This window comes from Pogoniulus pusillus, chromosome 34, assembly GCF_015220805.1.
Source record: "Pogoniulus pusillus isolate bPogPus1 chromosome 34, bPogPus1.pri, whole genome shotgun sequence".
In the NCBI taxonomy this organism is placed as follows: Eukaryota; Metazoa; Chordata; class Aves; order Piciformes; family Lybiidae; genus Pogoniulus; species Pogoniulus pusillus.
Window position 1 is genome coordinate 6648585 of NC_087297.1, and position 12792 is coordinate 6661376.

General features: G+C 47.8%; 1 protein-coding gene across 2 annotated transcripts in view; it reads right to left on the bottom strand.

Annotated features, from left to right (window-relative positions):
* The window catches only part of GAREM1 (GRB2 associated regulator of MAPK1 subtype 1), a 108087-nt gene extending 101163 nt beyond the window's left edge, over positions 1–6924 (bottom strand). For both annotated transcript variants that reach the window (XM_064170700.1, XM_064170699.1), the window contains exon 1: positions 6048–6924. In XM_064170700.1, the coding sequence (XP_064026770.1) occupies positions 6048–6168 (121 nt within the window). In that variant the 5' untranslated portion in view covers positions 6169–6924. The remainder of the gene's footprint in view (positions 1–6047) is intronic.
* Between the last annotated feature and the right edge of the window lie 5868 nt (positions 6925–12792).

Below are 12792 nucleotides of genomic sequence, written 5' to 3' on the forward strand. Positions count from 1 at the left end.
CCATTCCTTACTACTGCATCTTGCAACAGCAGTGCATGATTCATCACACTACATTTGTTTAAAGATTAAGGGTTTTACTAACTGCTCGAGACACCTTAATTCCTTTGATTTGATGTGTATCTTGTGCTTTATCTGAGAGCAACAGGTAATTTAAATGGAGGGGAAATTAAAAGAATAAGATCCAAGGCATTAAGCTTCCTCTAGAACTTTATCCATTAATTTAAAGTTGGAGCAGATGAATTTCAGTTAATGGCACTTCCCCTTCCAACACCTGGAACGATCTGAATTGTCCCAGAGAAGTCTGGCCAGTTTGGTTTACACAAAAGCTTCACTTAAGGCTCAAAACTTTAGGAACTGAAACAAAGAGCTGTGTTTCACACCTAGTATATGGCAGAAAAGAACAAGAACATTTATTAAGTGTGTAAGAAATAAGAGCCAAGGCAAACATTCTGCATCCTAGCAGCCCTAACACAATATCAAGGGCCCAGTGGAGTCCCAATGGCATACTGGTTAAAAAAACATACTATTCTATGTGAAATCATTGCCAAGCATCAAGGCAGCACAAAGAAATAAAGGATTTTTAGGTATAAACCAGGTACGCTGCTGAACTCTTTATCTGCCTCACTGGAAGCCTGGGGTACACCTGGGAATAGGTGTTGCCAAGTTACTGGTCTCCATCTCCAGCAGGGCACAGTAATCTTCACAGACACCATTCAGGAGCTGCAGATTTTAAATGAATTAAAAGTATTTTCACTAAAATGTTCCTGGAACACATCTCTGTCAGTTGGGGAAGGAAAAAAAAAACCCAAACCAACCAAAACAAAACCCCAGGAGCAGTGGTTAGTGGCAACCTATCAATTATTTTTTCGTTCAGTTGTCTTGATGCAAAAAGCAGAGCACAAGATAAAGGAGGAAAGAAACATCAGCAAGGAGGAGATGCTTCCAAGAGGACACTTTAATGGCAAAGCACATGGTACAAACAGTTGGAGTTTTAAAGGTGCTGAGCATGTGAGGAAGGAATCAAGCCACAGGGATGCAAACATCTTGAGGATTTTTGCCTTTACATCAGAGACACTTCTCTGTCTGCCCAGTAGATGAGAACTGTCACCTACCACACCACAGTACACAGCAGACAGCCATACCCCAAGTGGGAAATCAATCACAGCCATTGCCCAGGTCTGAGCATATCTGAAACTTTGTTCTTGGTCCACTCAAAAGCTCTGCCCTACCCCCACATGATCCCCTTTAAAGATTCATTCAATAGCGGACTACAGAGAGACCCTGCACTGGCTTCGCAAAAGAAGGAGGTCATTGGAGACAATTAAAGCAGGGATAGCAGCATTCAGACCTTAAAAGAATAAAGCTCTTTGTAGCTTCACAGCATTGCTGAGCTGCACAGATAACTCACTTTTGCAGAGTGACACAATCCAAAACGTTCATTATCTACACAACCATGTTGCTCTGTTGACTGCCATGGGCTTTGGTGAGCCACAAGGGTGCTCGGTTTCCAGGTATTTGGAACCAGAATAAACCCTACAGTAACGTGTGCTGCAAGGAACACCACTCCCCTGAACGTGACTAGGGTAGATGGACATCACTATGAATAGTTTTGAAATGGGAGAGAGAAAGGGAATCTGAAATAAAGTAAAAGCTCTTCATCCCCACAAGCAAGAGTAGCACAAGCACAAATGATCACCCACTGCTGACAGTCACTCAGGGTAAGGATGATGAAATCACCCTGCAAATTTGTTACCTATTTAACAGACTTTTCCTTTCTTTATGGCCACTATTTCTGTCATTTCAGCAACCACACGTTTCGTGTCCAAAGCCACGTTGGATGTGACCTTGAGCAAACTGGGGTACTATAGGAGATAGCCCTGCCCATGGCAGAGGGTTGGAACTAAATGATCTTCAAGGTCTCTTCCAACCCAAACCACTTTGTGATTCTAAAGGCAGAAATGGAGCCTCAGTGGCTCATCAGTGTCCACGACCTCCCTTCCAGAAACACTCAGCATGGACAGTAGGGAACCACTTTGCTGTGAGCTAAGGACAAGTGCCACTATGTTTGATCCCAGGAGCATAACATAACATCTTTTGTAACACCTTCCTATGTTTAAGAGCATGTATATTGATCCCTTGGCATAAAAACACAACAGCTAAAATCAGAGGACCACCTGTCCTCTTAACCACAGAAATTTCAGTCTTTGTACACAAACTGTCAATTTCTGTCCTCTCCCCCAGCTCACATTCAGTCTGTGGGTAAAACCTACCTGCTAGCAAAGGCTGCTCTTGCAGCAACAGCAGTGGCAGCCAGGGAAAAGGGAGTTCTGCTAAGAAAAAGAATGCCAAGACTCTGGGAGTACAACGGCAGCACTGAGCTTATGAAAGAAAGCCCAGCCTGAAGCTCAGTTCTATTACAGCCGTATTTTGCACATCTTAACCTTAAAACCACACTCAGAAAAGTAATTAAGCCATTTAAAGCCCTGAGATAATCATGCAGGACATCACTACAGCATAGGCACAACTTCCCTCTAAGCCTTTTCCAGCTGCGAAGACAACCAAGGCAAGCCCAGGCGCAGCCGCCCGTTCTCAGACCAGCGTCGCTCACCTTCTGCCCTCTTACAACAACCACACTCTGATAAGATCTCTCTGCTGTGGGTTCACAGGGAGAAGTCTTTTCCCCACCGCACCCACCCGCAAGCCTGCTGGTGTCACCGGGCTGGGAATCAGCTGTGACAAAGCAGATCAAGATGGCAAAGGGGGAGGTCAGGGAAAGCACAGCACAAAGCCCACTCCTCTCTTGCTCTTTCAATCTTGCTTCTTTTCATCTGAAGCAGCCCACTCAGTGAATTCCACAGCATGAGATGAAGCCCATTCACTTTCTTTGGTATGGTGTTCAGCACTCTTTCAGCAGCTTTGGATTGGAGTCATCCTTTAGAAACACTTAAGCTGTTATATATGTTGGGAAAAAAGCAGAAGCAAACAAAAAACCCAGAAAAACAACCTGCTTCCTCTCAGGAGTGACAGACCTTCTGTTCCATTTAGGAACAATATTCACCAGCAAAATAGTAAAGCACAGGAACAGATCAAAACAAACAGAACTTGACTTATGACTTGACAGTATCCAAAAGGCATAACCTAGAACACAATTAAACAGTTTCAAAGTCTCATCTGGAAAAGACTCCAGAAGTCGGCCTACTTATCATTTCTCAATAGATAGAGGCACTAATGCCCAACTACTTCCAACTATATCTTGATGTAATGACTGATTACTTCCTCCCATTACTCCTTCATCCCACACCATCAGGAAGAGCCCTCCCTTCTTAGCAGAGGACCAAATTTAGCAGACATAAATATTTCATAACTTCATTCTGTCAAGAAATCAAACTGAACTACTTAAGGGCATGTTTCCAGGAGCTGCACATCCAAACTCAAAGAATAAAACTGCATTCACCATACCCATTTTCTTCCTTCAAACTGAAAGGCCTGAGGGTGAAGTGAAAAACTGAGTGTGGGTATCATCTAAGAACATAATCCACCAAGTGCTAACTCCATTGAGAATGGCAGAAACAACACAATGAGGCTGGCATCTTCTGAAGACAACACAGCTCCAGCTTTTCAGTCCTCTCTGACATCCTGGCCCTCCAGAAAAACATGAACTCTGGCTTTTGAAAAACCTTATGATGACTGAAACAGTCAACTCATTGCTACAGCAGAAGACAACCACAAAATCAAGAGGTAACTGAAGACAGGTGGCTTGCTTTCCAACAGCATAAAACAGGTGCAGCTTCCACTGATCTGGAGAGGAATTCAGCACCTAAAGAAGAGATGAGGTCATTTCTGTGCACCTGAACCCTGACCCATCAGTGAGCAGCTGCAGACTGTACCTGCAGCAGGGCTGAGGAGAGAAAATAGCTGCATTCTGATAAAACTGTCACAAGACGCTACTTAGTTAACAGAGTTAGCCTTAAACTGCCTGAGCACTGGAGGACACACATCTGGACTGGAGTCAGGGCAATCACCACGAAACTTCTCTGACAGAGCTTCACTTGTTAGCTTTGCAGGTCATGGACAGGGGTGTAAACCAACCACCCAGGGACAGCAGGTGCTCCACTCATCTCCACAGACACTGCATATTCCCAGCTCTCTTCCTTTAGAAGGCTGCACACTGATGCATGGTTTCCTTTGGAAGCAGAGGAAGCGTCCTCTGCATACCAGCAAGACCATGGCATCTGTGTTCTGTATAAAATATTGATTTGTCTGCCATCTGTGGTCCCAGAACCTAAATGGTACATCATATGAGTAGGCAAAAGCAGGCTGAGAGGCCTCTGCCTGCACGCTGAAGTGGCCAGAACTCAACCAGCTCCAACCCAAAGCTCACACCACAGTGCTACGCCTGAGCCTGCCTCCTATCAGGGCTTAGCATGTGCTTCAACCACAACTCGCAGGACACCTACACCAACAGCTGCCTCATGTCTGGCCATCTCAGGACATGGGCAAAACAGCTCAGAGCTGTTCACTTCTAGTTGCCTGTGCACATGCTCTAAGTGTGCCACATGGAGCAAAAAAGCCTTTGCATAAAATCCAGATCATCTTGGTCTCCACAATAGTTATGGGATATTCCCATCACCATGTCTGACACATGAACCCCCCCACCCCCAAATAAACTACCTGATTCAGAACCCAGAAACATTCTCTACTCACAAACCTCTTTCAGGTCCCCTCCAACAAAACACCACAAGAAGATCAGGAAGACTGGGAAGTCCAACTTGCAGAAAAGGAAATTAGTAACTCATCAATACATACATCCAGTTAAAGCCTGAATCGCTGCCAGGAAGCTCAAGTAATTTGACAGCCTTAAGTGCAGTGTCTGGAGGCCATCTTAACTGTTCCTAGTGACAGAAGGTATTACAATGAGGAACTCCTGAACACACCAGCTTGGCCATTCTCATAGGACAATGCTCAACGGTAGGAAAACCAGCCAAATGCAGTTAAAAAGGCCACAAAGCTCGTCTTGAACCTGCTTGGAAGAAGCACTACAAGGGATAGGCAGAGCACTGCATAATCGGGGGACAAGGTGAAAAAGCCCCATCTTAAATCACCACTGGATGATAGGGACTGCAGTTAGTGAGAAACTACTCGTGCCCTGCACCTGGACCTTGCTCTGGACTTGTCAAATCATTACAAAACTTTGCAAGAGAATTCTTCTGTTACATCGCATTAAGTACAAGGTGACTTCCAAATCCAACGCATTAATGAGCCCGGAGGTTTCCTCTTGGTGCATGAGGTACCTGCTGCATTCCCAGAGGGACAGGGGCGCTGGGCAGTGCGCACACAGAGGCGGTCAGAAAGCAGCTGCCCGAGTCTTACAGAAGCCCCCATGTCCCCAGCTGCCCGTGCTGACACGATACCTAAAGACACGTACGCAGCTGAGGTGCAAGGCTGCTGGCAGAGCCGCTTCTTATTTCCTGGTGTAAACAAAACGCTGTCGACTTGGAAACTGCAGGTGAGCACCCAAGGGAACCACAATAAAAACTTATCTGGAGACCATAAAGGCTTCCTGCGTTTTACTCGGGTTTTTTTCCAGTGAAGTGTAACGTTTGGGACTTAGCCCACTTGGCTATTTAATAATCCTTCTGATTTGGCCTTGGTGGAGCATCACCTCATCCCAGCGCTCCAGCACCGAAAATGCCCTTCAGTGCCTCAGTCTGAGGCTGCGAGGACATTTCCCATGGGCTGAGAACAAACGGGCTGCGCCGAGCTCCCCCGGACGCGCACAGTTCGGAGCGGAGGGGGTCATTACCCAGATATTTCGATGCAAAGCAATGCACGGACTCCGGCGGTGCCGAAGCCTCGCACCGGCACCCGATAACGGCAGATGTCGGTGCAAAGCCCGCACGGAAAGTGCTGCGGAAAGCCGCGAGGCTGTGCCCGCTCCTTCCATGCCCGGGAGAACAGAGGGTGCCCCCGGGGGGTTCGAGCAGCCCGCCCCAGCAGCGGCCCCCGCCGCTCTCCGCCCGCCCCGCCGCGCTCCCCACCCCACGCACCGCTGTCCAGCCGGGCGATCTGGGGCAGCCGGTAGGTGCTGACGAGCAGGTTCAGAGGCACGGCCACTGCGCTCCACTTCACGTCCTTCAGGCTGCAGCCCAGCGGAGGGCCGGGGTCCATCTTCCCAGCCCGGGGAGGGCAAGACGAGACGGAGGAATGGGAGGGGAGCCAGACGGGCAGCGTCGGCGGGGTGCTCACACCCGGCGGGGCTGCAGCCAGCGGGGAGGGACAGAGGGAAGGACGGGGCGACCCCGCCGCACTCAGCGTCGGCCGCCCCGGGACATGCCGGGCTAGGCAGAAGGGGAGCCCCGCAGGGTGACTGCTGCTGTGGTTGCTGCTGCTCCCGCCGCCCGCCGGGACCGGCTGGGGCCGCCCGCCACCGTCGCCGCCGCCTCGCCTGGCCCAGGAAGCGCCATCCCAGCACTGACTAATCAACAGGGTGCGAGCAACGCCTGCGCAGCTGCCGCTCCTCCCCGCGCCGAAAAGGAAAGTGCCGGGCTGCCCGCCCGCCGCGGACTGCTGCGCCGAGCCCAGCCTGTCCCTCTCACTCCACCCTCCGACCGCTCGCCCGACCTGCAGCCGGGGAGCCGCTGCCGAGAGCCCCGCGCGGGCAGCCGCCGCCCCGCAGCGCTCCGCAGGTGTGCGCGTTCTCCTACCATGAGCCACCGGGGATGGAGGGCGAGAGGGGTGCCTGGCAGGCTGCGCGGTTTGGTGGCAGCTTGGTGTGCCTTGGAGCACTGGGACTGGCGTGGACCTGCTTCCCTGCCAGAGGGACGGAGATCCGCTACCACCAGTTGCAGCTGGTGGGTAAAACGTCTTGCCTGGCTTGGCCAAGCCGGTGGCATTGCAACTTCTGGCGTTTAATTTTAGCGTGGAAACTTTGTCTGTGAAAGTTCATCCTGCATTAAAAAAAAAAAAAAAAAATTAAACCCAATCCAACTATATGCAACTTTCTGTGGAGAGTTAGATAATGTTTGGACTTAAAGAATGGTTTCGCTTGGAAGGGACATTTAAAGGAGGCCCAACCCGCCCCATGCAATGATCTTAAAGGCCCTTTCCAACTAAAGTGGTTCTGCGTTCTATTTAGTTTTCACCTGTGAGCCGTGGATGGGTGTTTAAAGTATGAAGCACGCATGAGAGTAAAAACCTTCAACCCATTTACCTCATTATTCCTGCCCACCCAGGTGTTACCTGGTGTGTATTTGGGGTCTCCAGGCCACGGGAACATTTAAAACACGTTACCAGTTCCCTTTTCAAAGCGGCTTATGTGATGTTTTGGATGATCTTCCTATGATATTTTACTTCATGTTATCATTTTAAACACGTTTTTATCTCCAGACTGCTAAATGCAGACGCTCTGGGGAATTCAAATGGCAAAACAAACTCCTGGGTGGTTCCCTTGGTCTGTGCTTGAGTTTGTTCTGTTCACTTTTCCGTCGAAAACTCTCTTTACTTGCAGTAAACTCGGCTACATTTAAGCCTGTGCTGTTGACAGGAAACATAAAAGCCCCTTTAAGCGATTTCTAAAAAGACCGAAAACTTCCCCAGTCAACATCCCTGTCCTTGAGGCTGGGGGGATGGCAGCGCTCGGGGCAGGGCTGTGGCACCAAGAGCTGCCCTGCAGCTCGCCCTGCCTGGTGCCTGCCGAAGGGCCAGGCTGCTGCGTGCCTCTGTGACTGCTGGTGCCAGCAGCAGCGCCAGCCCGAGAAGCGCCAGGACAGACACGCTCTTGTTCTGTGCTGCTGCAGACAGAGACTGGGACTTTATCCATGCTCTGCAAGATAAAACAAAGACCCTGGAAGCCAGTCAGCGCAGAGGACTACAGAAAATCCAAGTCATCTTGCTTTAAATGAATCTGGATTGCTTTGAACCTCATCTTGATGTGGGTCTGTGCTTTAGCTGCACAGTTTGGCACTGAGGTGTCCTAGCGCTGTGAAAAAACCTTCATTCTCCGCACTCAGCCACGCTGCTGTTAGATCCTACCTACCAGAATCTTTAGCTTTAATAACACAACAGGGGATTTATTTTCAAAGCAGCTTCTCTTTTACAAAGTTCACCCAATGCTTTGAACAGCTTGAGTGAGTTAAGCTATTGAAGTGCAAAGTAATATAATAGCTAAGAGAGTCGTTGAAATACAAGCAGCAGACTCATGTTTTTAACTCGTTCAGGTTTGACAAGGTTATTGGGTGCAGTATAGAAGGCAAAGCAGATCAGGTTCTGGATTCACAAGGACTCGAAGCACTAGTTTGTCTGGAGTTTCTAAACACTGTCTCAGGAACCATGAATTCTGGGCCAGATGCTGTGTCACACCATACAATCCTCTCAGAGATCATGCACTTCCATTGACTGGGAAGCCAAGTGCATCTTTCACACGATGCCCTTAGTGGCATCTCTTAGCAGAGTCTCCTCCTGCTGCACGATATTGAAGCCATCAGACCTCGAGAGCAATCCCTGAGGGCAGATCCACCTCAGGACCAGGGCCTCAGCTACACCACGTCTTAGGTTTTGTGTATGTGCCCTTCAGGCAGCATTCAGAGCCTGTCTTTATGTATCAACAGCAAACTGTCACCATAAAACCACAGGCAGCGGCAAGGGGACTTGGAGTAGTTCCTGAAATTATTCTTAAATGCATTTTTAATTGACTGACTTTTGTGTTGATTTTACAACACATTTATGCAGTAGGCTGTAAAATCTCCAGCATGTATTTATTCCATTCCCAATAAAATTATTCTGAAAGCACTGCAGATCATCATCTCTTTGACTCTATGCTAACATTCTAAACTAAGTTGTTCACAACAAACTGATATTCCTATGATTCCACTAATGTGCTTTCCTCTGCAGTGTGCACACACCAAATAAACTGAGCCTTCTGCAGTGAGTTTCATGTCAAGCCACCATAGCCTGTAATTCTTTAACCCCCCCCATGAATTCTCATTTCTTCTTCCTACATGTGCTTTGTCTTTATATCAAAGGCCTGATTTCCATAATAAATATTTACCAAGTCCAATGGGAAACAAGTGATGAGAAGTAACAGCATGGGTTTGTCTTAACAGTTCCAGAGCAATCTAGTCTACTTGTGTCAGATGGTAGCAGGCTTTGTGGATAGAATAGAATCAGGATCAGGTATATGTGCTCTTAACCCCTCCAAAATACAGTCTAGAAGAGTATAAAAACTACTTGGAAATAATTAGTGCTCCAAACCTGAATGCACACCTCGAATGGGATTTCACCAACATCTGGCTTGGATCCAGAGCTACTGAGTAATTTCATCAGCATTTTTCATGACTGAACATTCCTTACACTAAGGGTGGTGAGACTCTGGAATAGGTTGAGCAGGGTTGTTGTGGATGTCTGCTTCCTGGAGGTGTTCAAGGCCAGACTGGATGAGGTCTTGAGCAACCTTGGCTAGTAAAGGTGTTCCTGTCATTGCCGGGGTGGGTTGGAACTGGATGATCTTCAGGGGCCCCTTCCAACCTACACCATTCTACAAATCTCTGAACATAGTTAACTTGCATTTGCAGACCATATCTACAAGAGCCTCCACCTAATGCTGAGGCTTAAGATTCAGAAGGATCTTGGCAGATTAGAAAAACCTGAAATGCCAGCAAGTAAGGGGAAACAGAAGGTTCTGCACATACAAAGGAACAGTCAATTTCATAAGTACATATGAGGATATAAAAGCATTTCTCCAGAGATTACAGATCACAAGCAGTGCTAAGCTAACTTGCATTAACTAACAGACCTGTGTCCAGTTCTGGGCTCCTCTATTCAAAAGAGATGTTGAAGTACTGGAACCTGTCCAGAGAAGGGCAACAAAGCTGGTGAGGGGCCTGGAACACAGCCCTGTGAGGAGCAGCTGAAGGAGCTGGGGGTGTGCAGCCTGGAGAAGAGGAGGCTCAGGGCAGACCTCATTGCTGTCTACAACTACCTGAAAGGAGGTTGTAGCCAGGTGGGGTTGGTTTCTTCTTCCAGGCAACCAGCAACAGAACAAGGGGACACAGTCGTCTCAAGTTGTGCCAGAGGAGGTCTAGGCTGGATGTTAGAAGGAAGTTCTTCCCAGAGAGAGTGATTGGCATTGGAATGGGCTGCCCAGGGAGGTGGTAGATTCGCCATCCCTGGAGGTGTTGAAGCAAAGACTGGATGGGGCATTTAGTGCCTATCACCCAGGCGAGGGCTGGGTGCTAGGTTGGACTGGATGATCTTGGAGATCTCTTCCAAGCTGGTTGATTCTATGATTATGCTGATGCTGGAATACCTAATCAGGAGTACTACAAATAAGATAACAAAAAAACCCAATTGTAATCTATCCAGACATTATTATTTAGAGTGGAATAGGCTGCTCAGATTTCAGATCTACACTCCAGGGTACTTGAGAAGCAATTTGAACATACTGAGAGGAGAAAAACAAAAATGACAAAGGATTCTGAAAACCCAAGCTAAAAAGGAAGGTAGAAAAGACAAGAGTGCTCTGGCTTAAAGAGAAAAAAGAGAGAACAGACAGCAGTGTTCACCTGTGTAAAGAAGAAAAGGAGAACCTGCTTTCCATGGGTACCAGTTAGGTTAGGTATTAGGAAACATCCTGCTTGCAAAACCAGTTGAGTAAGGACTTGTATGCCACTCAGAGAGACCAGGAAACTGCCATCACTGCAGGTCCCTAAACATCTTGCTGCAGGGACAGCTGATCTGAAGCTGAGGTAAGATGAGGATCTTGACAGCATCTCAAAATCCCTTCCAGCACTGTTTTCATCCTCTGTAACTAAGAGTGATATGATCCTTTGTCCCTTGATTGAGATTTTGCTCTAAACACTAGCTTAAGTGACTGGCCACCACGAGTAGTCTGGAGTGGCTGTAAATACCTGGCCCTTCCCCTCCCCTTGCACCCCTTCTGCAAGCATAGCAATGGCCTGGTTGCACAGTTACTCGGCAGCATGCTGAAGGACATGCAGTCTCGGGTGCTTCAGAAAGCATCTTCCAGATGAGCTCACTGTCTCCATACCAAATGTAATCATAAATTGATTCCATGACATTCTGTAAAGAGCCCTCAAAAAAGAAGTCAGCATGTTTGAGGAAGGTAGAGACATTCCAGAACAGTAAGCCAGTGGAATTAGTTATCCTGGGTGTGCTGGGATACCCCACAACAGTTTTGCACGGTTGTATTACCCATTATCAAATGGTGATAAACCATTACACTTAATAATCAACAAGAACCACACCTCTGAGGCAAAAAATAAAATTAAAAAGATAATATAATTGCCACAGTTGTGCAGATTTCCCAAGCTGTGCTTGCTCTGTGTGTGTCCTGCAGCTTTGATCTGATTAAAGAAATTGGCATCCTGATTCTGCCCTCATTTAAGTTTAAATAAAATCTGATATTCTCAGCTGAAATTCAAGATGTTAGATACCAGTATAAAACAGATCTAAACGAGCAGAACCAGATACCTGCTGTATTTCTGCTTTAAGAAAATAACAGCAATGGATCACAGTATCAAACAGGCACAGCACAGCCTTTTAATGCTGGCATCACTCACTACAAAAGGAGCACTTCAGAGTGCAGGTAATGCTGCTGACACCCCCCTGGATTAGTTTATAGAATGATAAAAGTTTCTATTAGCAAGATAATTACTGCAGTCGTTACAGTTCAGAAACATCCTGATGTTGTATATCACAGAATGGCTTAGGTTGGAAGGGACCTCAGAGATCATCTACTCCAAACTCCCTGCCATGGGCAAGGGACATCTCTCAACTAGAACAGGCTGCTCAAGGCCCCATCCAATCTGGCTTTAAAACAGCTCCAGGGAGGGGGCATCTACAACCACTCTGGGCATTCTTTCCTCACAGCCCTCACCTTTGCAGCCTCCCACTACAAGGCTATTCAGGTAACATACATCTTTCTGAAGTTGTGCTAAAAGAATCCCCACAAAATCATCTTAGAGTACTGCAGTAAATATTAGGTATTTAATGAGAATCATAGAATGGTTTAGGTTGGAAGGAGCTTCAAAGCTCATCCAGTTCCAAACCCCCACCATAGGCAGGGACACTGAGAACAGGTCACTCAAGGTCTCATCCAACCTGGCCTTGAACACCTCCAGGGAGGGAGCAGCCACAACCTCCCTGGGCAACCTGTGCCAGTGTCTCGCCACCTTCACTGCAAAGAACCTTTTCCTAACATCTAGTTTACATCTCCCCTCTGCCAGTTTAAACCTATTACTCCTCATCCTGTCATTACAAGGCCTTGTCAATAGTCCCTCCCCAGCCTTCCTGTAGGCCCCCTTCAGATAGTGAAAGGCCACTCCAGGGTCTCCTCCAAGCCTTCTCTTCTCCAGGCTGCAGAGCCCAAACTCTCTCAGCCTGTCCTCATAGCAGAGCTGCTGCAGCCCTCTGAGCATCTTCGTGGCCTCCTCTGGACTCCAACAGTTTCATGTCCTTCTTGTGTTGGGGACTCCAGAACTGCACCCAGGACTCCAGGTGGGGTCTGAGGAGAGCAGAGCAGAGAGGCAGAATCCCCTCCCTTGCCCTGCAGGCCACGCTGCTCTTGCTGTAGCCCAGCACACAGTTGCTGTCTGGGCTGCACTCACACTGCAGGTTCATGTTGACCTTTTCATCAACCCAGACTCCCAGGTCCTTTTCCTTAGGGCTGCTCTCCAGCCATTCTCTACCCAGCCTGGAGCTGTGCTTGGCTGCCTTTGCCATGATGTCCATGTTCATTACATTACAAATCTGCCATAAACAACATGGAGAAAATAG